This window comes from Eublepharis macularius, chromosome 9 (genome assembly GCF_028583425.1).
Source record: "Eublepharis macularius isolate TG4126 chromosome 9, MPM_Emac_v1.0, whole genome shotgun sequence".
NCBI lineage: Eukaryota > Metazoa > Chordata > Lepidosauria > Squamata > Eublepharidae > Eublepharis > Eublepharis macularius.
In genome coordinates, this window is record NC_072798.1 from 29,493,890 (window position 1) to 29,520,458 (window position 26,569).

General features: G+C 41.8%; 1 protein-coding gene across 1 annotated transcript in view; it reads left to right on the forward strand.

Moving 5' to 3' along the window:
• Positions 1-121: 121 nt before the first annotated feature.
• Positions 122-26,569, forward strand: part of PARPBP (PARP1 binding protein) — a 62,245-nt gene continuing 35,797 nt past the window's right edge. Inside the window, exons 1-6 of the mRNA XM_054988394.1 lie at positions 122-141; positions 3,175-3,328; positions 10,455-10,679; positions 14,494-14,610; positions 16,247-16,417; positions 21,431-21,585. Of these exons, the coding sequence (XP_054844369.1) occupies positions 3,179-3,328; positions 10,455-10,679; positions 14,494-14,610; positions 16,247-16,417; positions 21,431-21,585 (818 nt within the window). The 5' untranslated portion in view covers positions 122-141; positions 3,175-3,178. The remainder of the gene's footprint in view (positions 142-3,174; positions 3,329-10,454; positions 10,680-14,493; positions 14,611-16,246; positions 16,418-21,430; positions 21,586-26,569) is intronic.

A 26,569-nucleotide genomic window follows, 5' to 3' on the forward strand; every position in this document is an offset into this window, starting at 1 on the left:
CGGCCGCTACAAAGACAACTGCTTCTGGGTCAGCCAGCAGGCCGCTTTTTGATTGGCCAGCCGGGAAGAGTTTAAAATTAAACCTCCGCGAAGAGCGGCTCGGGAGCAGCAGCAGCTGGTTGTGGCTTAGTAGCGCTGCAGGTAAGTGAGGCGGAGGCGCTCGCGTATTGTGGGGGTCGGGATTCAGGGTTGCAAACTGATCAGGAAAGAAACACTTACTGGGGTTGTTCTTAACGGCCGTCTGATGCGTAGCAGATGAACATTTGCAATGGCTGTAAACATTTAGATCCTTGGAGTTGAGTGAATCCTGGAAGGGAAAGTTAGGGGTGAGATTTTCAAATTGTCCCCCCACCTCCACCCTTACTTCCTTTGGTCATCGATCTAGAGGAGTTAGCCGTGTTAATCTATAGTCGCAAAACAGTAAAGAGTCCAGGAGCACCTTTAAGATTAACCAATTTGGTTAGTTTTAAAGGCGCTTCCTTTGATCACAATCTCGACTCGCATCTCGCATCTGACAATTAATTGGTCTGTGATACATTTTTAGCAATGGGAGTAAAGTTGTCAGCTCCAGGTAGGGAGATTTTGGGGGTGGAGCTGGAGAGGGCAGAGTATAGAAAGGACAGGGATCTCAGAGTGGCAGAATAGAGTCTACCCTCCAAAGCAGACACTTTGTCCAGGGGAACAGATCTCTGTGGCTTGGAGGTCAGTTGTAATTCCGGGAGATCTCCAGCCACCACCTGTAAATTGATAAGCCTAGCTTACTGAAACCTGCACATTAGGACAGTGGGTCAGCTGGCATTGGGTGGTATACTGCCTTCATAATTAGATTGCGCTACTGGGATTTGGTACACTGAGTAACCTTTAACAGGATATTTCTTCTTTTGTACTGTATAATAGTAAAATCAGAGGAGAGAAGAGCAATGTAACTGCTTTTGGTCACCCTTGGGTTATAGGTGGGTTATAAATAAGGGTAATAAATAATAGGGGCTGCTTTAGGTTAAAGGTTTAAAAACAAAATTTCATTTTAAAAAATGAAAGGATAAAACTGAATGACAAGGTGCCAAAGGACCAAGAGAAAGCATAGTCTGGGTGGGCTGGCTCTTGGATTTGATCAGTGGATGTTGCCATCCTCCATGGGGGGCCTGGAGATCTCCTGGAATTACAACTGATCACCAGTCTACAGAGATCAATTCCCCTACAAAAAACAGCGGCACTGGAGAATGGATTCAATGGTATTATTCTCTGCTGTGGCTCCTCCCTTCCTCAGGCTCCACCCCCAATCTCCAGAAACTTCCCAACCTGGAGTTGGCAATCCTAAACTACTTGAAGCATGGAGATAAATGTAGCCTTCAGTAGCTGTTTAAGAATAGTTTATATATGGGCATTAGGTCCTCTGAGTCTTTCTAATGGAGGAGAATGAATCCATGCACGCATGCTTGAGGAGATTGCAATTGTAGTGGCAAACTCTGCCTCTAGTAGGCTTGTCCAGAGCCTTGGAGAAAATGGCTCTGTCTCTTTAATAAAGGCTAGTGTATGGAAGTAGCCGATTGAAACTTCTTATGACATTTTTCTCTAGGCTTGTTGGCAACTCTAGTGTCTGACCTGTATATGTTCATTGGAATGAGTGTACAGAACCTATGTGTCTATGGGTATCCATCTGCAAAATTGAGAATCTTCCTTTTAAAAAGAAGAAAGGTCCATTTATTCCATGATTCTGTTAGCAACAGTAGTTAGATGTCCCCAGAAACTAAGTCCTCTAGTTCTTGTTGTCCTCCAGCAATTGGTATTCAGAAGTACTCTGCCTCTGAACATGGAGGTTCCATCATGGCTTACAGACCCAAGAATGGCCATCCTTGGTGAACTGGTCTAATTCCCTTTTAAAGCCTTATAGAGTAGTGACAATCACTACATTTTGTGACATAAGTTACTTACGCATTGCATGAAGGAATACATTAACTTCTCTGCTTTGATACTACAGCCCATCATCTTCACTAGCTATTCCCTTGTTCTTGCACTAATGGGGGAAGGAATGAAAAGGTTTTCTTTAGTTTCTTCACATCATGCATAACTTTATGAACCCCTTAGTTCCCCTAAGCCAGTGGGAGTCAGTTTGGTGTAGTGGTTAAGAGCACAGGACTCTAATCTGGAGAACCAGGTTTGATTCCCCACTCCTCCACTTGAAGCCAGCTGCATGACCTTGGGTCAGTCATAGCTTCTAGGAGCTCTCTCAGCCCCACCCACCTCACAGGGTGTTTGTTGTTGTGGGGGTAATAATGATATACTTTGTAATCCGCTCTGAGTGGGTGTTAAGTCATCCTGAAGGGCAGTATATAAATCAAATGTTGTTACTACTACTAAAATGAAAAGCATGACCTTCAGCTTTTGACTCTAATTCTTGGTCATATGTATAAAGTATAATGAGATTTTTATTTACAGTTTATACCTTGCCTCATCCCATTGAGGTCCCAGTGCTGTTAAGATTATTTTATCCTCTTGCCAACCCTGGGAGCTGGTTAGAATGTGTGACAGGCCAAAGGCCACCCAGCAAGATTCCAAGGCAGAGCGGAGATTTGAACCCAATTCACAAGATTGCAGCTACAAACTGCAATCCTAAATACATTTTATTAGCAAGTACATTCCAAAGTACATTTTATTAGTAAGTACATTCCACTGTATGCAATAAATATACTCTGGATCCCAATACAGTTGCTGTTTTTTGCAAAAAGAATCTATTTTCTGTCTATGATTAATTTCCTGTAACTCTCCTGTGCAACCTTTCTGCTTTCTTCAGAACTTTCTTGTTGTGATTGCCCGGCTGAACTCCTTTCTCCAGATGCATTGTATCCGGCACTGAAGTATAATGGTTACTTTCTAACTTAGGGGAAAAAATCCTCACAGTGTTGGCTTTTCTACTGCACTTATCACCTTGGCGACTCATGCTTGTGGTATCCACTGTCTTGCCTTTATGTCTGCCTTGATGGTTTCTTGCCAGTTCACCTGGTCTTAAACTTTTCCCCTTGGATCGTGCTTTGTTCCTGTTGAATTTCATTTTGTTGCTATTTGCTTTCCTCTCCAGTTGATAGAGAATACTGTTCCACCTGCCCTCGGAAATGTTTGTGGGCCGTTTATGTCAGTTATGTATAATTTTGTAAATTAGTCTTCTTTCTGGTTTAGGAATATGTCTTCACTTCGACAACAGATCTTGAAAATGATACAGTGTTTCCGAAAAGAATGGCGCTTATTTACAGATTCTGAAAGGACTACTGTATGCGGCGGAGACAGCATGCTGATGGCTCTGCAGCTATCGATTGCAGAGGTCAATAAAAAGGTTAGTGTGATATTGTAGTGTTCTGTTCTGTACTGTAATGTTTTAGAAGGGAGGGATATCATTTTATTTGAAATAGCAGAAGCCTGATGCCCCTCTGAGCCATTTGTAGGACTGGTGCTTAATTTAAGCAGGATTTCAAAGGAAAGTGAGAGGGTGAGAACAAGGAAGAGTGACGAAGCTTGAAGAATGCAGAAAGAAGTGTTTTTTTTTTTGAAGGCAGATGGTGCAAAATGAATGGGAAGAGGCAGACTTGAATTCAGTTTATTTGAAACATATATCCTGTCTATCAAATGGTTGCCAAGACAGCATGCATCAATTATCCTGAAACAATAAAAATACTAGTATGAAATTAAAGTAATAAAATAGGAATGTTACAGTAGCAGGTAGTCCAGTTTCTAAAATTTAAATGTTAACAAAAGCTTGGTAAAACCAGAAAAGCTAACCTTGCTACAGAGAAAGATACTTTAGCTAACTACATGGGAATGGCCCCACAACTTTTCCCACCTAATCAGGGAGACGTTCCTATCTGAGGGCTTGAGAAACTTTTTATTAAGCAGTTAGTAAAATCCCTGTCCTATGACAGGTGAGATATGTATTAGGTTAGGACAGGGCTTATATATTGCATAGTCTGTGGACATGAATGACTGCCAAAGACCTCAAACATGGGAAGAACTTGTGGTTCTCATTTACTGAAATCCTGTAAGTGCACACAGATGCCTAGCTGTTCTTCCTCTTCTCTGGTTATAGTGCCAAATTCTGTCCAGTGTAGTATCTTGGCCATGTTAAAGGCAGTGAGACCTGCAAGACTCTATGGCAGAGTCTTTGTATACCCTGAAAATGTATCTCAATTATGCTAGATGCCCTCCTCACACGCGCATGGCTGGCATAACTAGGAATTGGTGACAATGCCAATCCTAGCTAAGTTAGAAGCCTCTAGTTAATTTCGGAATAGGCAACTGTGTTCCTATTGCAATGTTGCATGTCATAGTTCTATTATGAAACTGCCTCCTTCTCAGCCACTACCCAAACCTCTGGCTTGTATGACATGCAGGGTGGGTTTGAGCAGCATCCCTATGGAAGGAGAGGCGTGTTGAGTGTTGGTGTACTCTGAAGAATCTCTGTAAGCAAGGTCTGGGTCACCCAGTGTCTAGAATGGAGGATAAAAATGCTGTACCCTTTCCTTATAAGAGTGAATTTGCTAGCCTTAAAGTAGCTCAAGACTTCTTAGAATTAGAATTAATTTGATGGCTTATTTGAATACATTACCAAATCATCAAACTGACAATCAGTTGCAAGTTCTCATTTCCCAGTGGAGGACTTGGAGCCTAATTTTTTGCCTGTTGATTTGAAACCAATTCCATGGGGCTTACACCATAGCAATAGTCCACTGGGCATTTTCCTAATAAGGTAATTAGGGCCAAATCTCCCCTTACGATGACCAGTGGGGTAGGTAGCTTAAAAGGGATTTAGACAAATTCATAGAGGATGGGTCCATCAGTGGCCGTGATGGCTAAATGGAGCATCCGCATTCAGAGGCCATATGAAGGCTAGTTGCTGGAGGGGAACAGTAAGGGAAAGCATTGGCTTCTGTGCCCCTGCTTGTGGACCTTCTAGGCATCTGGTTGACATTTTGGTAAAGAGCATGTTGAACTAGATGAACCATTGATCTGACACAAGTGGGGTTCTTACGTTCTAACAAGTCCAGTTTTCTGGAGAGGGATTCAGTGTTCCATCATTTGAAGGGGTTAATCCAGTGATGGTGTAGGGCAGTGCCCTCTCTGTTGCAGTATTGCAGCTTTGGACTGCCTAGATTTACTGAACTTTATGGAACCAAATCATCCCTGTTTTCCAACACTTTGGAGGAGTTAAAAGTGGCAGCATTAGCAGTCATATCCTTCTAAATCCACTGATGTTAACTGGCTTAGAAGAGTGTCATTCTGCTTAGGGTGGCATTGTTAGAAAGCTTAAATATTAGTAAGCCAATAATGTACAAGGTCCCAGTAGTAGGTTAAGTAGAAAATTCCTGAATCCTGATGCATTTTGCAAACATTCAGAAAAGAACTTTATTTAGTGTTTAGTTGGACACGCGTTGCATCTCCTTTTAAAACAGAGAAGCTGGGTCTTCAGGCAGGACAATGTTTTGGTTTCTAGGGAGTCTGTATTCTGATTATAGTTGGTTTTGGTATGCATTTTTTAAAAAATTGTATATTGCCTTGGGATCACAAATAAATGAAATGGAAGCTTCACTGATTCAAAAAATAATAATAGCAGTACAAGCTTAGATGTGAGATGAAATATAGGTTAAACACGAATCTGCATCAGCCATGAGCAAATAACTACTTTATCATTACATTTTATGACTTTGTTATTGCATTTGAGCACAGATTTTTTTAATAATGGCTAATGGTGGGCTGATAAAAGTGATGAGATGTCTTGGAGGGTGGGAGTGGGTTGGGATCTGGTTATGTGGCTCTTTTTCTTGCTCTATGTGGCTCTTTTTCTTGCTCTGAGTTGGTCAACCCTCATCCCACCCTCCATCTAGGGTTATTAAACTGCCCTGAGACAAGCAGAAGACAGGCCCTTTTTCCTGCTTCATGATACACTTATTTTGTACAGTGTCTATTTCTCTTTGTCACAGTGTCTATTTCTCTTTGTCCTCCTCCTTTCACTTTCCTTTTTGAAATCTACTAGTTCCACACAGCAGAAAGGCATTATAAGAGAAAGTTGTTACAAGTCTACGTAACTAGAACACCATTTTTCTGAAGAGGAAGTCTGGTTACAAACACCCAGAGATATAAAGTTCATGTTTGCAAAATATACACATATGTGCAGAGATTTTCTAAGTGTAGACAATTTTTCTGCAACTGCTTGCAGCATTGTTACCTTCTTCTGGCTTTTGTTGCCAGTATGCTTATCAGATTTCCTGCCATGGTGAGCAATCGTTTGGCTGCCACTGTCTGCTCTGGTGAGAGCAAAAATGATGTCACTTCCAGTTGTACTTGGATGTGTTATGACATTACTTCCAGTTACAGCTGGTAAGTGATGTTACTTTTCCTTTCCTTACCCCCCATTTTTGCTCCCTGTTGGAGTGAAGAGGCCAGCAGGTAACCCTAGCTGTCAGTCTAAAAATGAGGAGGGGTAGTGATGGGCCAAACAGTAAAGGTTCACCTTCTGTTCCTCATGGGGGTGTCGGTTTCTTGGAAATAAGTTATTCATAGGCAGGCGTGCAGGATTTCCCTTCCAATTATTGATTTGCCTTGTGAGCAAAATAGGGCACGAGTAGATCTCTCTTCACTAGGCCCTCCCATTTACTTGGCCAGGCTGGAGAATTACCAGTCCCCACCTGCAATTTCCCACCCCTGAGTAAATGAGGAATGGGAGAAAAAATGGCCTCCATATAGCTGTGCTCTACTTCACCCTCTGCAGGCACCGTTCCCCCTTTTCTGGCATTTGCTGAGGCAATATTGGGAGCCCTAATTGTCACTCATGCCAATCTGTTGCCTTGCTCCTGGCTCCTTCCCCTATTAAACTAACTTCATTGACTGGTCTTTTTAAGAAGTTAGCCTGCAGCTGAATGTGATTGCCTATAGAGGTGGAATTTGTTTTATCCTTTAAGAAGTATAACATTTTTTTTTTTATAAATTTTTTTATTTTTCATAACTACAAAACACTACACCAGACTATCACAAGGAAAGGGGAGAGGGAAGGGACAAAGGGGGGTGGAAAAGGAAAAGGGGGGGGAATGAACTACAAACACTAAACACTACACTTCAATGTTTCCCTTCATACTGTCATAATACAAAAATAGCTCCATAGAATAATGATGGAGTGGTTAATCATACAGAGAATAAACATTTCAAATTCTGATTAAACTTTCCTCCCCCTTCTAGGTCCCGGACGCAGTTCTCTCTGTGCAACTGCTGTTGCGATGCTCTCCTCCTCCTCCCCCCCCCCCTCCGGCTCCTCCTTTTCTTCGTTCTTGGTGCAGCAGAGTTCTGGGTTTTTATTCTCAAAATCCTTTAGTTGATCTTCTGATAATATCTTATAGGCCTGATCTTTATATCTGAACCATATTCCTTCCGGGAATAACCATTTGTACTTTATTCCATGGTCCCTCAGAAGAGCTGCAAACTTTTTATATTTAAAACGCCGTTTCCGGACTAGAAATGGAACGTCCTTCAAAATCTTGACTTTCAAACCCATAAAGTCTAAATCCGCATTGTATGAGTTATATAGGATGGTGTCCCGAATCTTTTTAGATGAAAAGTCAATAATGATCTCACGAGGCAACTGTCGCTTTGTTGCATATTTTGAAGACGCCCGACGGACCTCCAAAATGGCGCTTTTAACCTCTTCTTTAGTCGTCCTTGCGGGTGTCGCCAGTAGTTCCGAGACCACATCCCACAGATCCTCATTTTCCTCCTCTTTCACGTTTTGGAGACGCAAAATTGTCTGCATTCGTTCCACCTGTAGCCCGATCAGCTGGTTCTCCACCAACTTCAGCTCCTTTTTTGTAGCCTTCACAAGTGACGCACTTTCCAGAGCAGACTTTTCTGCCCCCCCCCCGCTGCTGCCTTAATGGTTTTCACCTCGCTTTCAGTTAAGCCCACCCTTTGATCAGTTTCGTTCAGCTTGTCAACAAAGGGTTTTATAGCTTCCACGACCGCCCTGCGCACCAACTCTTCGAGCGACTCCCCCTTCTGCAAGGTAGCCGAGATTGACTTACCGAGAGCGGGACTTTGCTTCTTTGCTGCCATTTGGGGGGGGGGGCGCCAACAAAATTCTGGAACTCAACGAAGGGGAAGAGCGAGTCTTCTTCAGATCAACCTCTCCTTCACAAACGCTTGTAGAACAGAAGGGATTCACTTGTTTACAGGCTTCCGCCTGTTTCTTTTACTTGCCGTTTCTCGTTGCCCGGCGGCACTCGAGGCGCCGCGCACATCTGCCGGCCTCCATAGGGACAAACGGGCAATTCCCCCCCCTGCATTGATTTTGGGGAGTTCTTCCCGCCGCGTCCCGGACCCTGGCTCCCTCCCTGGGAGTCCTGGGGGCTAATCCTTGCGGATCAGCCGCCCGGTCAGGGTGCCCGGTCGTTTCCTCCCGGACCAGCCGAGAGGAGCGTCCGGCATGGCTGAGAAAACGAAACCGAATCAAGAAGTATAACATTAATAGCTGTACCTACTATGGCTTATTTGTTGTTTAACAACGTATTATTTACATAGTGATATTATGGTTAGAGATTCAGTGTTAGTGAACTGGGGTGATCTGTTCACATCATCAGCCAGCCGTGAAGCTCACTTGCAGCGAACTCCTGAGCAGAGTTGCACAGTTCATTGTCATCAGTGGACTTGGGAAGAGTGTAACTAGGCTTGGCATTTGCCCGCTTTTGGCAGGCAAACTCCTAGGGATTTGATCTGTTGCCCACTGACACTCTGAGCAGTAGTGGAAGAAAAATAAAGGGGGAAAAGGGGTCCAGCCAGGCCACTGGTACATCATTTCCAGGTACAACCCAGAAGTGACAATGGTAGCTTTAGGAATCACGGCAGAGTTTTACCATGGAGTTGTAGTGATTCCTAGATCTACCATTTTCACTTCCAGGATGTACCCAGAAATGATGTAGTACTAGTGACATCGCTGACATCATATCCCACGTCCCTATCCCCCCCCCCACAACCCTAAGGCTTTACCTGGCAACTCTGAGTATAACTAACAGTTTAGGATTCTACTGGTACCTTTAGGCCACTTACCTCACAGCCTACCTCACAGAGCTGTGAGACTAAAATGATGATGGGTAGCTCACCCTGAGCTGCCTTAGAGAAATGAAAATATAATAGACCATACAACATTTTTCTGACTTTAAGGAGACTATTAAATCTGTTTCTTCACCAATTTGTTCTATAAAATTAAATTTTAGAATAAAAGATTCTGTAGTAAACTGTTCAGAGAACACAATTATTAAAAAAATAATATCAAGAAAAACCACAGGGCCTTAAGATTTATAAGCCTTGCTTTTCTCATTTTATTCTTGTGAAATATAATATTCCTGTTGTCTATCAGAGAATTAAAGTATTGAACTTTGTGAACTTCCTTTATAAATCAGCCAGCTGGCATATGTTCTAGCAAAACATTTTCTGTGTCCTACCACAAACTCTCACAGTCCTTTCTATGAATAATATGCTGTCACGGTGGGCACCTGATCATGAAAGCTGATATCTGGACAGCATTTTTATTTGGATTTAAAATGTTTTTACAGTACCAGTATAAACATAGTTTAGTTCTTCATCTTGTGAGAAAAGGGCTTGATCGAATTATGCTGAAGCTTAACTAGTAGTTACACTTCAAAGAATTGGTTTCAGAACAAACTAGAGAGGGGGTGAGAAAAGCCCTTCTCAAGAGTATTGAGATTTAAATAGATCTTAAGTTTGGAGTATGGCTTTCCGTTAAGCTGATAAAGAAAGTGATTTCAATAGCTTTCTCATTTATGAGATTTCATAGAAATCATGTTTAAGTAGCAATTTCAGTTGTCTCCACAATTAGTCCTCAAACTTAAAGAGGCCAGTCGCTAAGTGGTGGTTCAACTCCTTCGCTCTCCTTGCAACATTATGTACAATGCAGTGTATACTTTGAGAGTGTTGAGGTCACTGTTACCCTAATTGCATTGAAAGAAAAACTGAAATGAACATATAGATTGAACTGACAAAATGATATTCTTTCTCTTTTGCAGTTTTTGCTGCTGCTCTGTTTGTATGTTGCTAAAGGGAATAAGAGAGATTTTTTTAAGCAGCTGATTGAATAATGTTCAAAGCAACCCTGAAGAATTTTTATTTCTGTGCTTGACTTCAGGGTCTATGTGACCTCTCCCCTCACCTACCACTCACAATGTGTGTGCTTGAACAGTTGATGGAGGGAAATTAAAATCTGGATATATCTCTAAATTTTTGTGTGAGCAAAACCTCTTTCGCATGTGCACACATGCACATACACACACGAACACATATACATACACACATATGTATGTGTATATTATATTTATATGTATGTACTGGACAAGTCTAAAGGTAAGTTTGTTTGTTAACTTGGTAAAGTCTGCAACTTGTTCCTGAATAAATTATTTCCTCCCGCACAGCATTATGGAGATTTTAAAGCATCACTTAGTGAAGTGGTGTTAGCCTGGAATTATTTACTGCCTGACAAACTGGGGCTATTGAATGAAAATATGGACACTCCTGAAAATTATGGCGACATCAGAAGTACTTATTCTAGTTTCTTGAAGCGCTGCAATATGATGGATCTTATAGATATCTACCAGAAATGTGGGTCGCTAGAACCAGGAAATGAATCACTATCCCCTGTAAGTATTTCCCACTAACTATTGTAAAATGTAAATTGCCACATTAGTCTGTGGTAAGTTTTTAAAAAATGCCTCTAGGTAACCAAGCAAGAAATCTTTTTGTAAACTTGTTTTCCTTTAAGGCCATCATTGTGCCACAAATAACTAATATATGAATGTGTGAGCTAGTAATAGTAAGCATTTTTGCGGGCTAGTAACTTTTATGGGTTTATTTGGAAAGCTGAAATAAATGTTGGCATTAAAAAAGTGACATCAACAGAACTGAATAGCTCTGTAGTAATCCTAAAATTCATGCCAAAGCCGCATATTACCCTTATTTGCTACCTTTATTTTCCTGCTACATCTTTGTAAAAGCTTAAACAATGTGGTTTATAAAATATAATGATCTCATTTCCCCACTTTAATGTGGCTGACACTACACAACTAAAAAAAATAGTACTCTTAATGTCAAAGTAACTCAGAATGGAGTTTCAGACAAGTAGTCCCATTAATCTCTGGAGCAGTATCAAGACAAACTGCGGTGTTGCTTTATGAGTTTGTAATGAGAAGGGCTGCTTTCATATTAGTCTTCTCCTACTGGGTCAGACCGTTCATCCATCTCACTCAGCATTTTTTATTTATAGCATGCTTTCTGAAAAATCTAACATAAAATAAAACAATAAAAATATATAAAATAAATTAACTCAAGAACTAGCAGGTCATTCTAAAACGGAGAGGTACCCTTCTAATCGACTGCAATGGCTTTAGAAGAGTGCAACTTGGTTTAGGATTACACCACTAGACTTTGTTCTCAAAACAGCCTTGGTCGGGAGGGTCACTCAGTAGCAGTCCCATATTACAGCTGAGGCTCTTCATCTGAGAGAGAGCTGTTAGTTCAGAGCAGACAAGGACGTTTTTTTTCTGGGGTGGATTAAATTCTTACTGAAAAAAAATCTAACTAGATTTTAAACATTAAAGTTCCGCCATAATGTTCTGGTTTAAAAGGAAATGTATTTATTGCAAGTACAGTGTCTTACAACGGACTATATGACATGAGTAAGGTTGCCAGGATTGCACCTGGCAATCCTAGGAGCTTTGGGGGGGCATTGGGAGGGGGAGTGTTGTGGGCACTGTGACATCACAGCCCACCTGAGTTGCTCTAGAATTCCTCCATCTCTATGGTAAAAACGTGGGATCACCTGGTACTGACATTGCAGCACCTGTGCAGTTGTCCCCATTATTTTGTTTCCTGCTCCTCCATTGCTTAAGTGTGGGCAATGGAGGATAGGGTTGGGAGCTTGCTTGCCACAGGCAGGCAAAGGGTAAGCCTAGACATGAGTCTATGGAAGACTTTTGTTTGCAAAGAAAGAATTGTGGGGTAAAAACATCTTCATCAGTCATCATGCTGAGTCTTGACACTGGGGAGCCAGGTACTAACTGGCAAGTCACCACTGGTGTCATCCCAGGATCATCTGGGTGCTCCCTTTTCCTCCTGGTTTATGCCTAGTAAGTGTTCAGTATTGGTAATTGGCTCAGTACTCTAATGATTAAGTATTGTGATTAACATCTCATAACAGCAACTTTATTAAAGACTGGAAGCAGACAGACTGAAACCAGGCTCAACAGGAGCCAATTTATACTTAAGAAAACCATACCCTTTTTTAGCAGCAACTAATAATACAAAGCAAGTAGTTAGAATCCTTCATTTGCATGAACTATGTACTAAGTAACTATTTACAGCACAGCGACTGGATTATAAGGCAACAGTTATGATTGGCCGTTACCAGTGCAGAAACACCCAATAGCCATGTAGGCTTCAGGAGCCTTTGTTCAGACTCAAGCACCAGCAATACAAAACACTAATTATGGACATTTGATAATATGGATACGTACAAACCTGCTTTTTCTCCCCAAACAGGGGAAACTAAAGGAACACACGAAAGAAGCCCCTTCTCATCTGTTACTAAGACCATAATTTTGAGTGTCAGGAGACTTTCCCATCATCCTTTTTGAGGCAGGAAGTTAGTTGCAATCCTTTGACTCCTCCCATCTTGAGGTCCTCCTTCATCGGTTATTTGTTTGAGCTTTAGCTGTCCAATGGCAGTGCCTGAGGTGTGTGTGTGTGTTCCCTGTTTTTTTTTTTAAAAGCTCCTAGTGAAGCTCATTTTTATTTGTATAATGATTAAAAATAAGAATATGAAAAATAGTAGTAATTCTATACAAAATATTGAAGAAATAGTGTCCTTTCTGAGATTGTATGAGGATGTCTTAAATGATTATATTTATTTATTTAGAGAACATATATGTCACATGTCCAGAGACCTGTACATTGTGGATCACAAAACGTAAAACAACCCAAACAATAAAATCATAAAAACTGCAATTATCAATATTGAAATTAGCCAGAACTACAACATTAGGAAGCATCTCTGTAATAATGGCAAACTTTGATTTATATTAAGGATTTAAGAAAATTTCCTCTTGCTTTGATCTGAATTAGTCAGTGGTTTTGCTGCAGGGATTTGAACACCAGTGTCCCACGACTAAGACTGCAATCCGAAGAACATTTTCCTGGGAGTAAGCTCATTGAATAAAATGAAACTTCTGAGCAGACGTGCTTAGGATTGCTCTCCAAATCTGCTTACCTGCTTAGAATGCTCACTACATACTTACCCATTGCCTTGTCTGTCTCTTGTGAGCTCAGGCTCAGAGCAGCCTTTGTAACCTGTCTCCTTGAAAGGATGGTGTGACCCTATGACATGGGTAGGGTTGCCGGGATTGCACCTGGCAATCCCAGGAGCTTTGGTGGGGGTGGGAGGGTGGAGACTGAGCCCTACGAGGAAAGGCTGAGGGCCTTGGAAAGGTTAGTTTGGAGAAGAGGAGATTTGGGGGGGGGCATGATTGCGCTCTATAAATATTTGAATGGCTATCATTTGGAGGAGGGCAAGGAGCTATTCCAGTTAGTGGCAGAGGGTAGGACCCGAAGCAACGGGCTTAAATTACATGCAGAAAGGTACCGGCTGGATGTTAGGAAAAAATTTTTTGCGGTCAGAGTAGTTCAAAAGTGGAATCAGCTGCCAACGGAGGTGGTGAGCTCCCCTTCACTGGCAGTTTTCAAGAAGAGGCTGGATTAATATTTGTCAGAGATGCTTTAGGCTCATCCTGAATTGGGCAGGGGGTTGGACTAGAAGGTCTGTATGGCCCCTTCCAACTCTGTGATTCTGTGACCTCCTTTCACACTGCCACCCATCTTAAACCTCCCTTCACAGGCTTGGGGTCTACACAGGCAGTTAAGGGCAGCCACAACCTGCCACCTGTTTAACCTGTAATTCCCAGGCAGAGACCCCTGACCCAAATCCACACACAGCCCCTTTTCTGCTCTTTCAGAGGCTCCACCAGGCAGGTAACCCATTCCCTACATTTACTTTCCCTCACCCATCTAGTGCCCAGGACTATTGAAAGGAGAGAACTTAGAGTTTACTTCCCATGTATACTGTATGCTGCCACCTTTTAATAAATTAGGCCCATTTGTTGTGACCAGAGTTTTGAGGTTTGCATGTGTGTGTGTTACTTCCTCTCTGCCAACAACTTCAAGCAAGCCTGGGTTAAACAGAAACAAGAATAGCTTTTATTTATGATTTTAAAACTCATAAAAATATTTTGGTTAAACAGCGAGTGGATATGTCTCAGTACAGGTGTCAATAGCCAGCTATATTTCTGTTGCCTCCCTTACCAGCTTCCAAAAAATTCTCTCCCTGAAACCAGCCCTGTCTGTCCAGATAGTAGCAGAGTGGCTGTCTAGTTAAGTGCTGAAATCTCTTCTTGCCTACTACAGGTACAATTGTTAGAATTTATTGCTAGAACATCAGATTCAGTGAGTGACAATACTAGTTCTTCTGTTCTTTCTGCACCCTCATCACCAACTAACAGATTAAGCCAGGATAATAAAGAGGTAAGGTTTTGTTTGTATTATACATCAAACAGTCTGTCATACCAGAACATTTTTTATGTGCGACACTTAGCATTTTTTCATTTTAATAGCAGGTGCTGGGCAAGTGTGCCTTGGTGCAAAAAACACATTTTAAAAGGAAAAAAATGATGTTGAACATCACTGAGCTGGAGTTGATTCTCTGTTTTCAATTAAAACAATGCCCTGGTTTTTTTAGGAAGACATTCCACAAATATGGGCACTAATGGCAACAGGTTCAAAATCTCCTCAGGACTTGCAGTCTTCCAGTCATGTTCCCTTACCCTAGTATACCTTTCCTCACTGCCACACATCAGGAAGTATTTTTTGTTTTTTGAATACTGCTCTCTTGTTTGCAGGTTCCTGTTTGGAAGATATCACATTTATTTTCACATTTGTTCTAAGGATTTATCCTCAGAATATCCCTGTGAGGTAGGATAACCTCAGAGCCCAGGGTTGCCCAGTGAGCTTCGTGACTTGGTAGAGATTAGAATATGGATCCTTCCACAAATGTTCTAAACACTACACAGCATTGGCTTATTCAAGGCTAATTAAATAATTATTTATCACCTATGACATTCTCCCTACTGCTTTAAAAGCCCCTCTGGTCTGTAGAGTTTCCTCTAAACAGATCACCTTGATAGAAGATATTGTTGAAACACTTGCAATTCAAGCCTAGGAAATAACCATATAATATTTTCTGTGACTTTTAGCATTTGGATCAAGCCTTTAATAAACCAGTGTTGGGTGGTGATTAGAGCATTCGTAGAAGATCTAATCTCTACCAAATCATGAAGCTCAAAGGGCAACCCTGGGCTCTCAGCCCATCCTACCTCCAAGCGCTGTTTGAGGATAAAATGGAGGGCAGGTGAACCATGTAAACTGCTCGGAACTCCTTAGAGGAATTGGGAACATAAATGTGATTAATAGATAAGCATATCATTTTCTAAAATAGGAGGCTGTGAATAAGACAGTAATATTAGCAGGGCTCATTTCGAGGGGGAACGTGCAGGAACGCAGTTCTGGCAGTTCGCCAAAGAGGTCACATGTCAGGTGGCCCACCCACCTGACTCTCGGCTATTTTGGGCCCGTTTCGTCCTGGATTAGGGCCAAAATGGCCCATATCAGGCCTCTGATGGGTGGTGGATCACTCTCCTGTTCAGCAGCGGCCTGATCCTGACCATTTTGGACCCCTTTTTGGCCATTTTCAGCTCCTTTTTGCCATTTTGGGCCCAATTTCGGCCCTGAATGGCCAGGATTGGGTCCAAAGCAGCCAGGATAGGTGTTGTCAGGGGGTGTGGCATATGCAAACCAGTTATGCTAATGACATGTTTCTGGTGATGTCAAGGGGCGTGGCATATGCTAATGAGTTATGCTAATGAGTTCCTCCAGCTCTTTCTATGAACTGACCCCTGAATATTAGCATATTAAAAATCCACGTCAATCTATATTTGCTTGCTTTTTCCCTCACCCAATTTCTTCTGACACTGAGACTGTTGGTTTGAATTCTAGAATAGCATTTGGGGGGATATTATTTTCCTCCCTTGTCTTATTGTTAAATCATTTTTATTGAGGAAAAACAACAGAAACAACTGTAACTGGATTTTTTTTTTTAATTCAGCTGTATTTGGTGGTGAAGAAAATTCTGTATGCATATTTAAGCTTGTTAGTGAACTCCAAGAATGATCTTGCCTTTGCTCGTATTTTAAACACTCCTGACAGAGGGCTTGGAAGAGAAGCTTTTACCGACTTAAAGCATGCTGCACAGAAGAGACAAATGTCTATTTTCCCAGTAAGTATGACAAATTGATATTAATCTTTCCATCAAGGAGCATGAAATCTTTAGGAAACCTGAACCCTCTCTTTAGAAGTTGGAGCAGGCTTTATTTCTTTAGCCAGAACAAATTGCACGCAAGCATGTGGTTTTAGACTAAAACAAGAGCAAAGGGCTCTAGAGTAGAATTTTTTTTTTAACACAAGGTGCAAGACCCTTCTGCATGCTTTTGACTTGAAAAGTTATTTCTTTATTTACTTCATTTAGGGCCTATGTTTGTCATTGAAGTTTGAGGTGGATTACAGAACAATAGGGCAATGCAATAAGCAGTATAATTAATAGAAACATTACAATACATACTGCAAACAAAAAAACCAGCCTTGGATTACAAGAGTAGAGGACCATGCAATACAAACAGTATAATGAATGCAATAAGCCGTGCACAGATAACATAAAGCTTTTTTTAAGTCATTAAAGAATCCTGTGCACTTCATAAAATTGCCCTCCTGAATAAATCTGTTTTGTATTCATTTAACAAAATTTATATCCTGTCCTGTGCCCTCAAAAAGGCCGTTAAGGTGGCTAACAATTTAAAACAAATAATAAAATCACATTTTAAAATGATTAAAACCAATCAAAGTAACAACAACACAATTAAAAATAGTTAAACCAGAACTAAATACAAAGACATAAAAATTAAAACACTTAATTAAAACATTGGGCACGGAGGAGGGATCACTTGAGGGAATGTCACACAAAGCAAAGTTTTCACCTGCTGGTGGAAGATGGCAACAGAAGGGAACAAGTGAATCTACCTGAGAATAGGGGTGTGCAAGTCCTGCCTGTTTCGGTAAACCTGATTCGGTATTCGCGTTTCGGTAATAGTTTCGGCTTTTTGGCTTGATTTGGCCATTGTTTTCAATGAGAAAACCTCTCGGCTTTCTGGGAGTCTGGGGGGGGCATTTTCTGTCCGAATCACACCAAACTTGGTGGAGACCTTCTCCTAACTCTCCTCTAACTACCCCTGATCTTTCAGAAAGATTGAACTTTGGGGGGGGGCATGTTATGCCCCTTCAAACAAGGTGCCCCCATCCTCCTACACTCTCCATGGTTCTCTATGGGGAGAAACAAGTCATCTTTCTAGGTGGTTTGGGGTGGCATTTTGCAAGCAAAATGTCCCCAGCCTTCAGGGGCTCATCTCCCACCTGTCCTCCCACCCTCCACCAAGGCCCAAGCGGATCCCATAAAATGGCCCCCCAAAGATGCTGCTCTTAGACAAGCCTCTCTTATTTCCTCCATAAGAAATAATGGCGAAAGGGGGGGGCTAAGAGCAGGATCTTTGGGAGGCCATAAAATGGCCCCCCAAAGTGGAATCTGCCTGAAACTTGGTGGAGGGTGGGAGGACAGGTGGCAGCAGGTCCCCTGAAAGTTGGGTGCATTTTGCTTGCAAAATGCCACCCCAAGCCACCTAGAAAGACGACTTGTTTTTCCCCATAGAGAACCATGGAGAGTGTAGGAGGATGGGGGCACCTTGTTTGGGGGGCATAACATGCCCCCCCAAAATTCAATCTTTCTGAAACTTGGAGGGTAGTTAGAGGAGAGTTAGGAGAAGGTCTCCACCAAGTTTGGTGTGATTTGGACAGAAAATGGCCCCCCAGACCCCCGGAAAGCCGGGAGAAGGTTTTCTCATTGAAAACAATGGCTGAATCGATTTGGTAATCTCTGATTTGGTATTACCGAAATTTTTCAGTATTCAGAAAAAGTTTCGGTTATACCAAAAAAACCGAAACGGCTCTGATTCAGTAACTTTAACCTAATCAGAATACCGAATTGCACATCCCTACCTGGGGATAGAGAGTTCCATAGTTTTGGAGTCATGGCCCTCTCCTGGATTGCCACCTGCCTAATCTTAGAAAGTGACGGCACCTGAAGCAGGGCCTTTGAAGATGACCACAGGTAGGTTCACAAGGCAGTAGACAGTCCTTCAGGTATGTTGGTCCCAAGCCTGTAGGGGTTTGATGGTCAACACCAGCACCTTGAATTGGGTCTGGACCTCATCAGGCAGGCCGTTCCAACAGAGAATGTCTGGGTACATGCATTTGTTGATGCACATGCCCATTTGCAGGATGGCACCATCCAAAGGGCGGCACCTTCTGAAGACTTTCCACAGACAAGTGAAACTGTGGGAGTGAAGCATATCAAGTGAGGTGGTTCTACAGCTATTCAGGTCCTAGGCCATGAAGGACTTTGTAAGGAATCCCCAACATCTTGCACTGGATCAGGAAAATAACTGGTAACTGATGGAGTGGCTGCAGAATAGGTACCCTATGCACACTCTGCCTAGCTACAAATAGCAATCCAGCTTTCCTTTACCCTTCTAAGCAGTCCCCTCAATTGGTGAGGGCATTGCCAGATGAGTGGTTGAGCCTGAGATGTGAGAACCCAGGCAGAGTAAAATAAACTGCTTTATTTAACAAGATGGGCAATCACCAAATGGGTGGCGGGGGGGGGGGAGAACACTTGTGGACAACAGTTTTAACAGGAGGTACCTTTCAACAAGCAGGGCAAGATTAATACACAAAGAGCCGTCAAGAAAGCAAAGACTCCTAATGCAACTACCTGATCTTGTGTGGGTGAAGGATACTCTGTTGCTGGTAGCTGCTTCTCCACTATGTAACTCCTTAGAGAAGAATGCCTTCCTCCTTCAGGGGGGCCTGATATTACTTCTTTCGTGGCCCAGCTTCCTCAGTAGTGATTGGCCTGCCTGTAGAGCTTGGTGTCAGTGGCATATTGCTGACATTCGGCTCCCAAACTATGAATGAGCTGCCTGAGGCTCAGTAAGTAAGGCTGCAGTTCAGCTGTATATAGTTGTATTAGGAATCTTCGTTGTTAGACTCAACTGTTATATTTTGTAAACTGCTTGTTGATTGAATAGTTCTATTGTACTTGTAACCTGCCCTGAGCCCTAGTGAGAAAGGCGGATTATAAATGAAAATAAAATCCATTTAGAGATCTAGTAGGTATTAACTATTGGAGCCCTCTGCATGCTCAGATTTACCATAATCTAGGGTTGCCAACCTCCAGCTGAGCCGTGGAGTTGGGCAATCTGGAATTACAACTGGTTTCCAGTACGCCAGGGGAAAATGGCCACTTTGGAGAATGGATTGTGTGGCATTATAACCTGCTGAGCGCCAGCCCCTCCCTATACCTCGGCTCCTGCCCCCAAATCTCAAACTGGAGCTGGCAACTCTGAATCACCTTTGAGAGAAATGCGTACTGACTTTTCCTGCTATGCCTATGAGTGTTTCTTCTAGAAAACGCTGGTGTTGCATACCACTCTGGGTTGTGCTGCTGTTGCCAGATTACGTAATCTTAAATTTACACACCAGCTTTCCATGTAGCTGGTTGTGAGCCCTATTGAAAGAATAGGGATTATTAGTACACGAGGAAAGTAGATGTACAAAGTTGCATGGAGGGGTTTGTGCTACAGTTCTTTTTTGCAGAACCAGTGTGTTTGGCAGTGTCTTCCTCTCTGCCAGTTGAACTAGTGGTAGATCATAGGGGGGCTGCCATGTGGCTTGTGGATGTCCGGAATGCTAAATTGGCACACCCAACAATGAAAATGACTCAAAGCATTCCAAGAAGCTACTGCCTCTGAAGAGTACATCCTAAGAAGTTTTACTCCAGTCTAAGCCTGTTGAAGTCAATAGGCTTAGACTGGAGTAACTCTGCTTAGGACTGCACTGGGAAGAATGTACATTTGTATAATAATTTTGGTGCCACCGTATGAGTCAAAATAACCTGATGTATGTCTGTACTGAATACTCATTTGAAGCTGAAGTCCCTGGGGCATTAAAGTAGCTTTATGAAGTAGTAGTACTGGAAAGAATGTTTCCTGTCAAATGGGTATTATTTGAAGCCTTTGCCCTCCACTGCTGTCAGAGCAGTGGGAAATCTTCAGGCAAGAGTACAACTCTGTGTATTTAGCATCAGGTCTGAATTTTTAATTTCTTTTAAAGCAGCACTGGGAATAGATTTGATGTATCAGGGTAAAGTAACAGAGTTCTTATGACTGAGTATGGAAAAACTCAGAGGATTAATTATTTCAGCTCTTAATGTTGTTTTAATGTTTTTTATGAACTATGTCTCTGGATTAGATTCCTGGCCCATTGTTTCTAGGTTGCCAAGGAAAGGAAACTTCTTTACTTTGTAAAGAGGTCTTTTCTTTTTGGCATCTTTTGTTTTGAAGAAACCGAGTGATGACAAAATATTTTCCATTGAGTAGTCAAGATCCTATGAACCACATACAACCCACAGCAAAGCCATGAAACGTTGGCAGAGTGGAGATTCTCTCTCCCAGAATTGTTCCCAATGGATTTTTTAAAAAAAATTCTGGAAAAAGAAACCTTTTATGCAATATGTAAATAAAGACAACCCCCTCCCCCACTTCCTCCTCTGTTCTGGCCTAGCAGATTCTATTACATCTCATACCACTTTCATAGAGAAGGGGATAATGAGCCTGCAGTTTCTGTTGACACGGATGCTGCATACTCTTGAGTTGGATGATCATTGGCCAGATTTGGCCCTGAAACCTCAAGTTTCTGATGCTCGAAGAAGCTTAACTCTGGCCAGATTCTTACAGCCATGCAGGCTTATTTCTGATCTGCTGGCGATTGTGACACAATAGAATAGTTTGAGAGTTGCTACAATATATTTGAGTGTTCCAAAGATATACATGGGGAGGAACTCCACTCAGCTATAGTTTGCTTCTAAATATCATGCATCTGGAACAAATTAACCTTGTTTTACAAGCACATGGGTAGCTGTGGTGTTAACACCCAGCTTTCTGAACAATATGGGCTTTCTGTTGTTTTCCCTGAATCACCACTCTATTTATGGGAATAGGCTCATAGTTTGTGTGCTGTACCTGTGCTTAGTCAGGTTTCCAAAATTAAGCTTTAAAAAAATTCAGATGTTATGAATATATGTTGTTTCAATATTGTACTTACCTAAATGCGTGTCTGCTATTAGGTGGCAACTTCGTTCATCCGAACTATTGAACTTGGCGGTAAAGGTTATGCACCTTCCCCAGCTGATCCTTTGAGAAAGCATGTGAAGGGCCTTTCACACTTGGTTCACTTTATTGATAAACTGGAAGAAATCATTGGTGAAGTCCTGGATTCAAGGTAATCGTTTTGTCTTGTACTGACATCCTTGTGTTTTGGTGTTCAAATGGAAATGTCTTTTTTGATTAGTTTCTTAGAAACTAAATCAGTTTAGTTTGATTTTAACCCAGCTAGAGACAGAGAGTGCTCAAAGCCTGTCACAGTGGCCCTGCTATATGAAGACTGAAATGGTTTAGCTTTTCTTTAACATAATTTCCTATATTTTAACTTAATTATATCACTTAACTATTGCATTAGGAAAGAGATAATTGGTCAAAGACATTTTAAACAGCTTTGACTATTAGAGTTGCCAGGCAGTGCCCAGCAGATGGTGGGAGGGCTGTGAGTAGGGATATGGGGAGGCCACAACACTGGCTGCAGTATCACATCACTTCTAGTTAAAAAAACAAACTGGAAGTGACTTAAGTAGCCCTAGGAGTTGCCAGAAACTGTAAGGTAAGACCACAGAGTCTCTGGCAATTCCTAGAGCTTCTCTGTATCTCTTTTGGGTCTTTTTACTAGACATAATAACGATGCTGTATACAATGCGGTGGAGTTTTTTGTCTTCTGCCGCTGCTCTGAGTGAAGATGGGATCCCAGTGGGTTCTTCTACTCCAGTCTGTTGATTTCTATGCTGTTTCTAATTTCTGCTTTTCCTTTCTTTAATTTTGTGTTTACTTGTAAATAAGTTGCCTTTCTCATGTGAGTAAAAAAAAATGATGGGAGTGGATGGTTACTGCTGTTACAAAACTTATTTAGTATTGGGCCTTGTATATAGCTGAAGTTACTGGGTCTGTGCCTGGGGAGCTTTCCAGTTTAGTCAGGAAAGAGTCCAAGGATTGGCAGTGTGTATGGGGGGTGGGGGAGAGAAAGAATGGCAATGAAGGGGCTTGTTACGTGAGGCTTTGATGATTCAGGAAACAAGTGTTGCACCAATGCCATGATGTTACTGCCAGCGCGGACCCAAAAGAGACATCAGCTCATCAGGGCTATACACTAGACGCCATTTCTGGGTTTGTATGACAAGTGACATTGCAGCATTGGTGCAATGCCCGTCACGAGGACTTTACCCCTGTCATATGTTTCCACCCATGAGATCTCTGACACTCATTGCGCATAAAGCAGGGTAGATGAAGATGGTCCTTCTGCTTGCCTGTTCCCAAACACAGGGCCAGTTACACAACCATTTCAATCAACAGAGACAGGGTTGCTGAGATACATAAAATCTGGAAGTAAAGGGACAGGGACTATACTGGGTACTATCTGTTGATGTACTCCTACTGGGTAGCTTCCAAGTCATTAAATGTGTTGTGTTTAATTGCTTATGCTTTGTTTCAGCAGTGCTTCTCTGTATTCAGTTTAATGCTTGTTTTCAAATTTCTGCAACCCATACTCTACTGTGATAGATCAAGATGGGTAGCCATGTTAGTCTGTCTGTTACTTTGTTGGTATCTGAAGAAGTGAGCTGTGACTCATGAAAGCTCATACTTTACCACAAATTTTGTTAGTCTTATAGGTGCTACTGGAATCTTCCTTTTTTTCTAATACCATATTGTAGTATTCACTAAATGTCTCAGCCATTTATCATATTAACTTACACTGTGTAATCTTCCTTGAGTCTCAGTGAAAAGGTGGACTATAAAATATATAAATGAATGAATGAGCCTTTGACAATGCAGGCATAAAGACTGAGTACTGCAGGGGGGATCTGCTAGGGAGGTAGTTTCGTTTAGACCTTGTCTTTCACCCCACTTCGGCATTCGTGGAGTGGTCAAAGTTTTTGAAGATTCAGAAGGATTGTCAAATGTCTCTGGAAACAGTGGGGGAATTCCTAATACATGGTGACGAATACTTGAACTACAGTATCATAGACAAACTTATGAAAAACAGACTTTTAACCAGATTTGGATGAAAATGAGAACCAACATCTAACTATACTTATTTGTGAAAATGTCAAATAATTCATGTATCTTGCACTGCACTTCTTACATTTGTGTATGTGGCCTTTAGAATCCTATTTAGTGTATCTTTGATGTTAAAATTATTAATCTTCATAGTCTGTCATGGGCGTGTGTTTTTATTATATTATATTTGTCATAAACTATAGTTTCTCTGTATGTTTTGCAAGGAAAAAAATAAAACACACTGATCGTGCAGTAAAAAATAAAAACATGCTGATCATGTAGTAACAGATTCTTGATACATTTTTATCTTTGTAGAATAGTTATTGGGAACCTGGTTTATTTTATCAGATTTTTGAATGTTACCCATGTCCTTGACTTGCTCTGTAGCTTGTTAACCGTAAGAACTATCCTTGAGTATGGTAAAAATGCAGCCTCACTCACTCGCTGAGTGAGTTTTGTAGCCCTGCTAATTCCTGGAGGCTCAGTTGTCTCCCAATTAGGCCAGTACAGGCAATAGTGGCTTAAGCCTCTATCATTGCCTCCTGCACTGCTCCACTGGTGGCCAGGTCTGAGCCAAGCCCCAGTCCGCAGTGCTGCCAGGCTGTAGGTCTCAGCATGCTCTGAGTTGGTGTGGAAGATGAGGAGCATAGTTTGTGCCCATTGCCTTCACACCCCTTGCCTGTGGAAGCCAGGTCCGGGTGAGCCCCAGCCTGAGGTGCTACAGGAGTGGATGCCACAAGATAGAGTGAATTTAGAAGTTGGTCTCACTTCAAAACATCTGAGAGCTCTTAATATAATGTATGAGAACATTAGAAGTGTGAGGCTGCAGCAAGGGGTTTTGGCACTTGATAAACGAGCCTGTGGCTGCAATTCTCCTATATATAACCTCTGAACAGGTCCTTTGAGCTTCCTGAGACTTATGTGCAAGTAAACATGGATATAAGATCTGGTTGTAAGAGTACCCTCTTTATGCTGTACTGGAATGCGAAACGAAGTAAACCATGGCATGGTGTCTTAAACTAATCCCCATGCACAGTAGATCAGCACTTTTGTCTTGGCCCCTTCACATGAAAAATGAATGAAGTTTTCCTTTCATTGCTCCAACTAGTGTTGTGTATATCTGATGGGGAATGGGAACGTTTTTCCTGGAAATGAAGAATATGGGAAGAAAGATTAAACAAGCACTGGGATATTAGCTGTTTGTCTCTACCTAACGTTGCTGCTTTAGAAACACTGACCTTAGATTTTACTGGGTTATGTTCTGCCAGAAGAAGAATAGCCAAAAGGTCCTCTGTGTAGAACTAACCAACCAAAATAAGTCTGATCCTAGTCAACTAATGCCAGATTTGTTTTAATTTGAGGATTGTTTTTAACCATGTTACTCAAAAGATTGTCTGAAACTCATGTTAAGAAAATAACAAGCAGAAATCTTAAATGATGGAATATAGAAAAATGAATAGCAGGTGACCGTTATCCTAGAAATGTCATAATCTACAATTATACATGAATCTATGTTAGATACAAATATTGAAAGGGACTCACCATTCTTTTGTATCTATTAGAACACTAGTGGCTTTGATTGAGTGGGAGAGCAGCATACAAATTTTGAAAATAATAATAAATAACCTTTTAAATTAAAGAACCAAACTCTGAAAATCTGGAGCAAGAGAGCAACAAAGGAACCAACATAAGAAAGCTCACTTGCATAAGTGAAAACTTATTGTTGAACATTACTGAGAATTGACATGTTGATTAATAATCAGTAAAGTTTTTCCAGGCCAAATACTGAGTATCACAAGTCCCTTATTAGAGAGTGGCAGAAATGAAATTTCATAATAAATCTACACAAGAACACCCTGCTTGATTTAGTGCATTGGTGTCTGGGGTTGGGAGCCCTGCCCCCAAATTAGGTTGGACTGGCGGAGTCTCCTAAGTGGGTCCAACACACAGTTTCACCAGAGTCCTGAGGATCTTGTAGTGCCAAAGACAAAGCTAATGGCAGAGCCCAGTATAGGTAATGTCTTATCTGAAGTGGCAAAAGCAGCAATATTCTTCCTGATGACTTTACCCAATGAGTATATAAAGTAGGTTCCTGAAGCTGAAGTATTTCCCAGCAAAGGCTGATGAAGACAAAGTGACAGGTCTTCAACGTGAGCTAGCTCTTGGCAAGGAACTGTTGAATAGTTTGAGGTAAGAGTAAGAATCACTGCTTTGCAACAGTAAGATGAAAGTTGTGCCAAAATAACAGTAACTGGAACGCTTGATGACACCAGTAGGATTCAAACTGCCATATGTGAGTGGCCAGCAGAAATGAAATGGAAGGGAATTGCTACGCTAAATCCACACCTTACTCGCTTGAATTTCCAAAAGATGCTAAATGGCTGAGACAAGCCTTAATATGTCTCTGGACTGCTGGACACTAAAGAGGAAATTAATCAATCCCTTAGACAGCTTAAGAGTTTGACCGTTCACTATAGACTCCAGCACCAACTCTTTCTAAGTACTTGAAGTCACCACACTGCTAAACCCTGCACAGGGAAGGGGTATTGTGAGTTCCTGGCCTTCTTAGTCTCACTAGCACCCTGCTGATATCATTAACCCTGGGTCTCGAGGAACTTTGAGGATAAAAATAACATCTTCTAGTGTTAGGCATAACTTTCCCCCTGTTTTTTACCTGGACAGACACAGTGTTGAGAAGAAGACAGGGACAAGGGCTAGGTTGATCTATCTGCTACAGCTCATCTGAAGAAGGGAGCTTTGCCTTTTGAAAGCTTCTACCCTGAAAAACTTGTTCGTCCTTCAGTTGTCACAGGACTTAATCTTCCCACCCACAGCTCAGTGGTGCAGCTGTTTGTTGTGATAAGCAACATGGCTGATGTCTTCAGTAGAGATGGGCACGAACAGCAATATGAACTAAAAAAATCCACAGCCTAATCTGCTGTTCACGAACAAGCTGTTCGTAAGGCCCCATTCTAAATGAACAGGTGGTCGTTGCAAGCCCGTTGCTGTTCGTCAAGCCAGACAGTCTGGCACCTGCAATCAATTCCCATGGCAATTCAGGCAGGGATTGCCTGAACTCTGTCTGAACTCCTGCTGTTGCC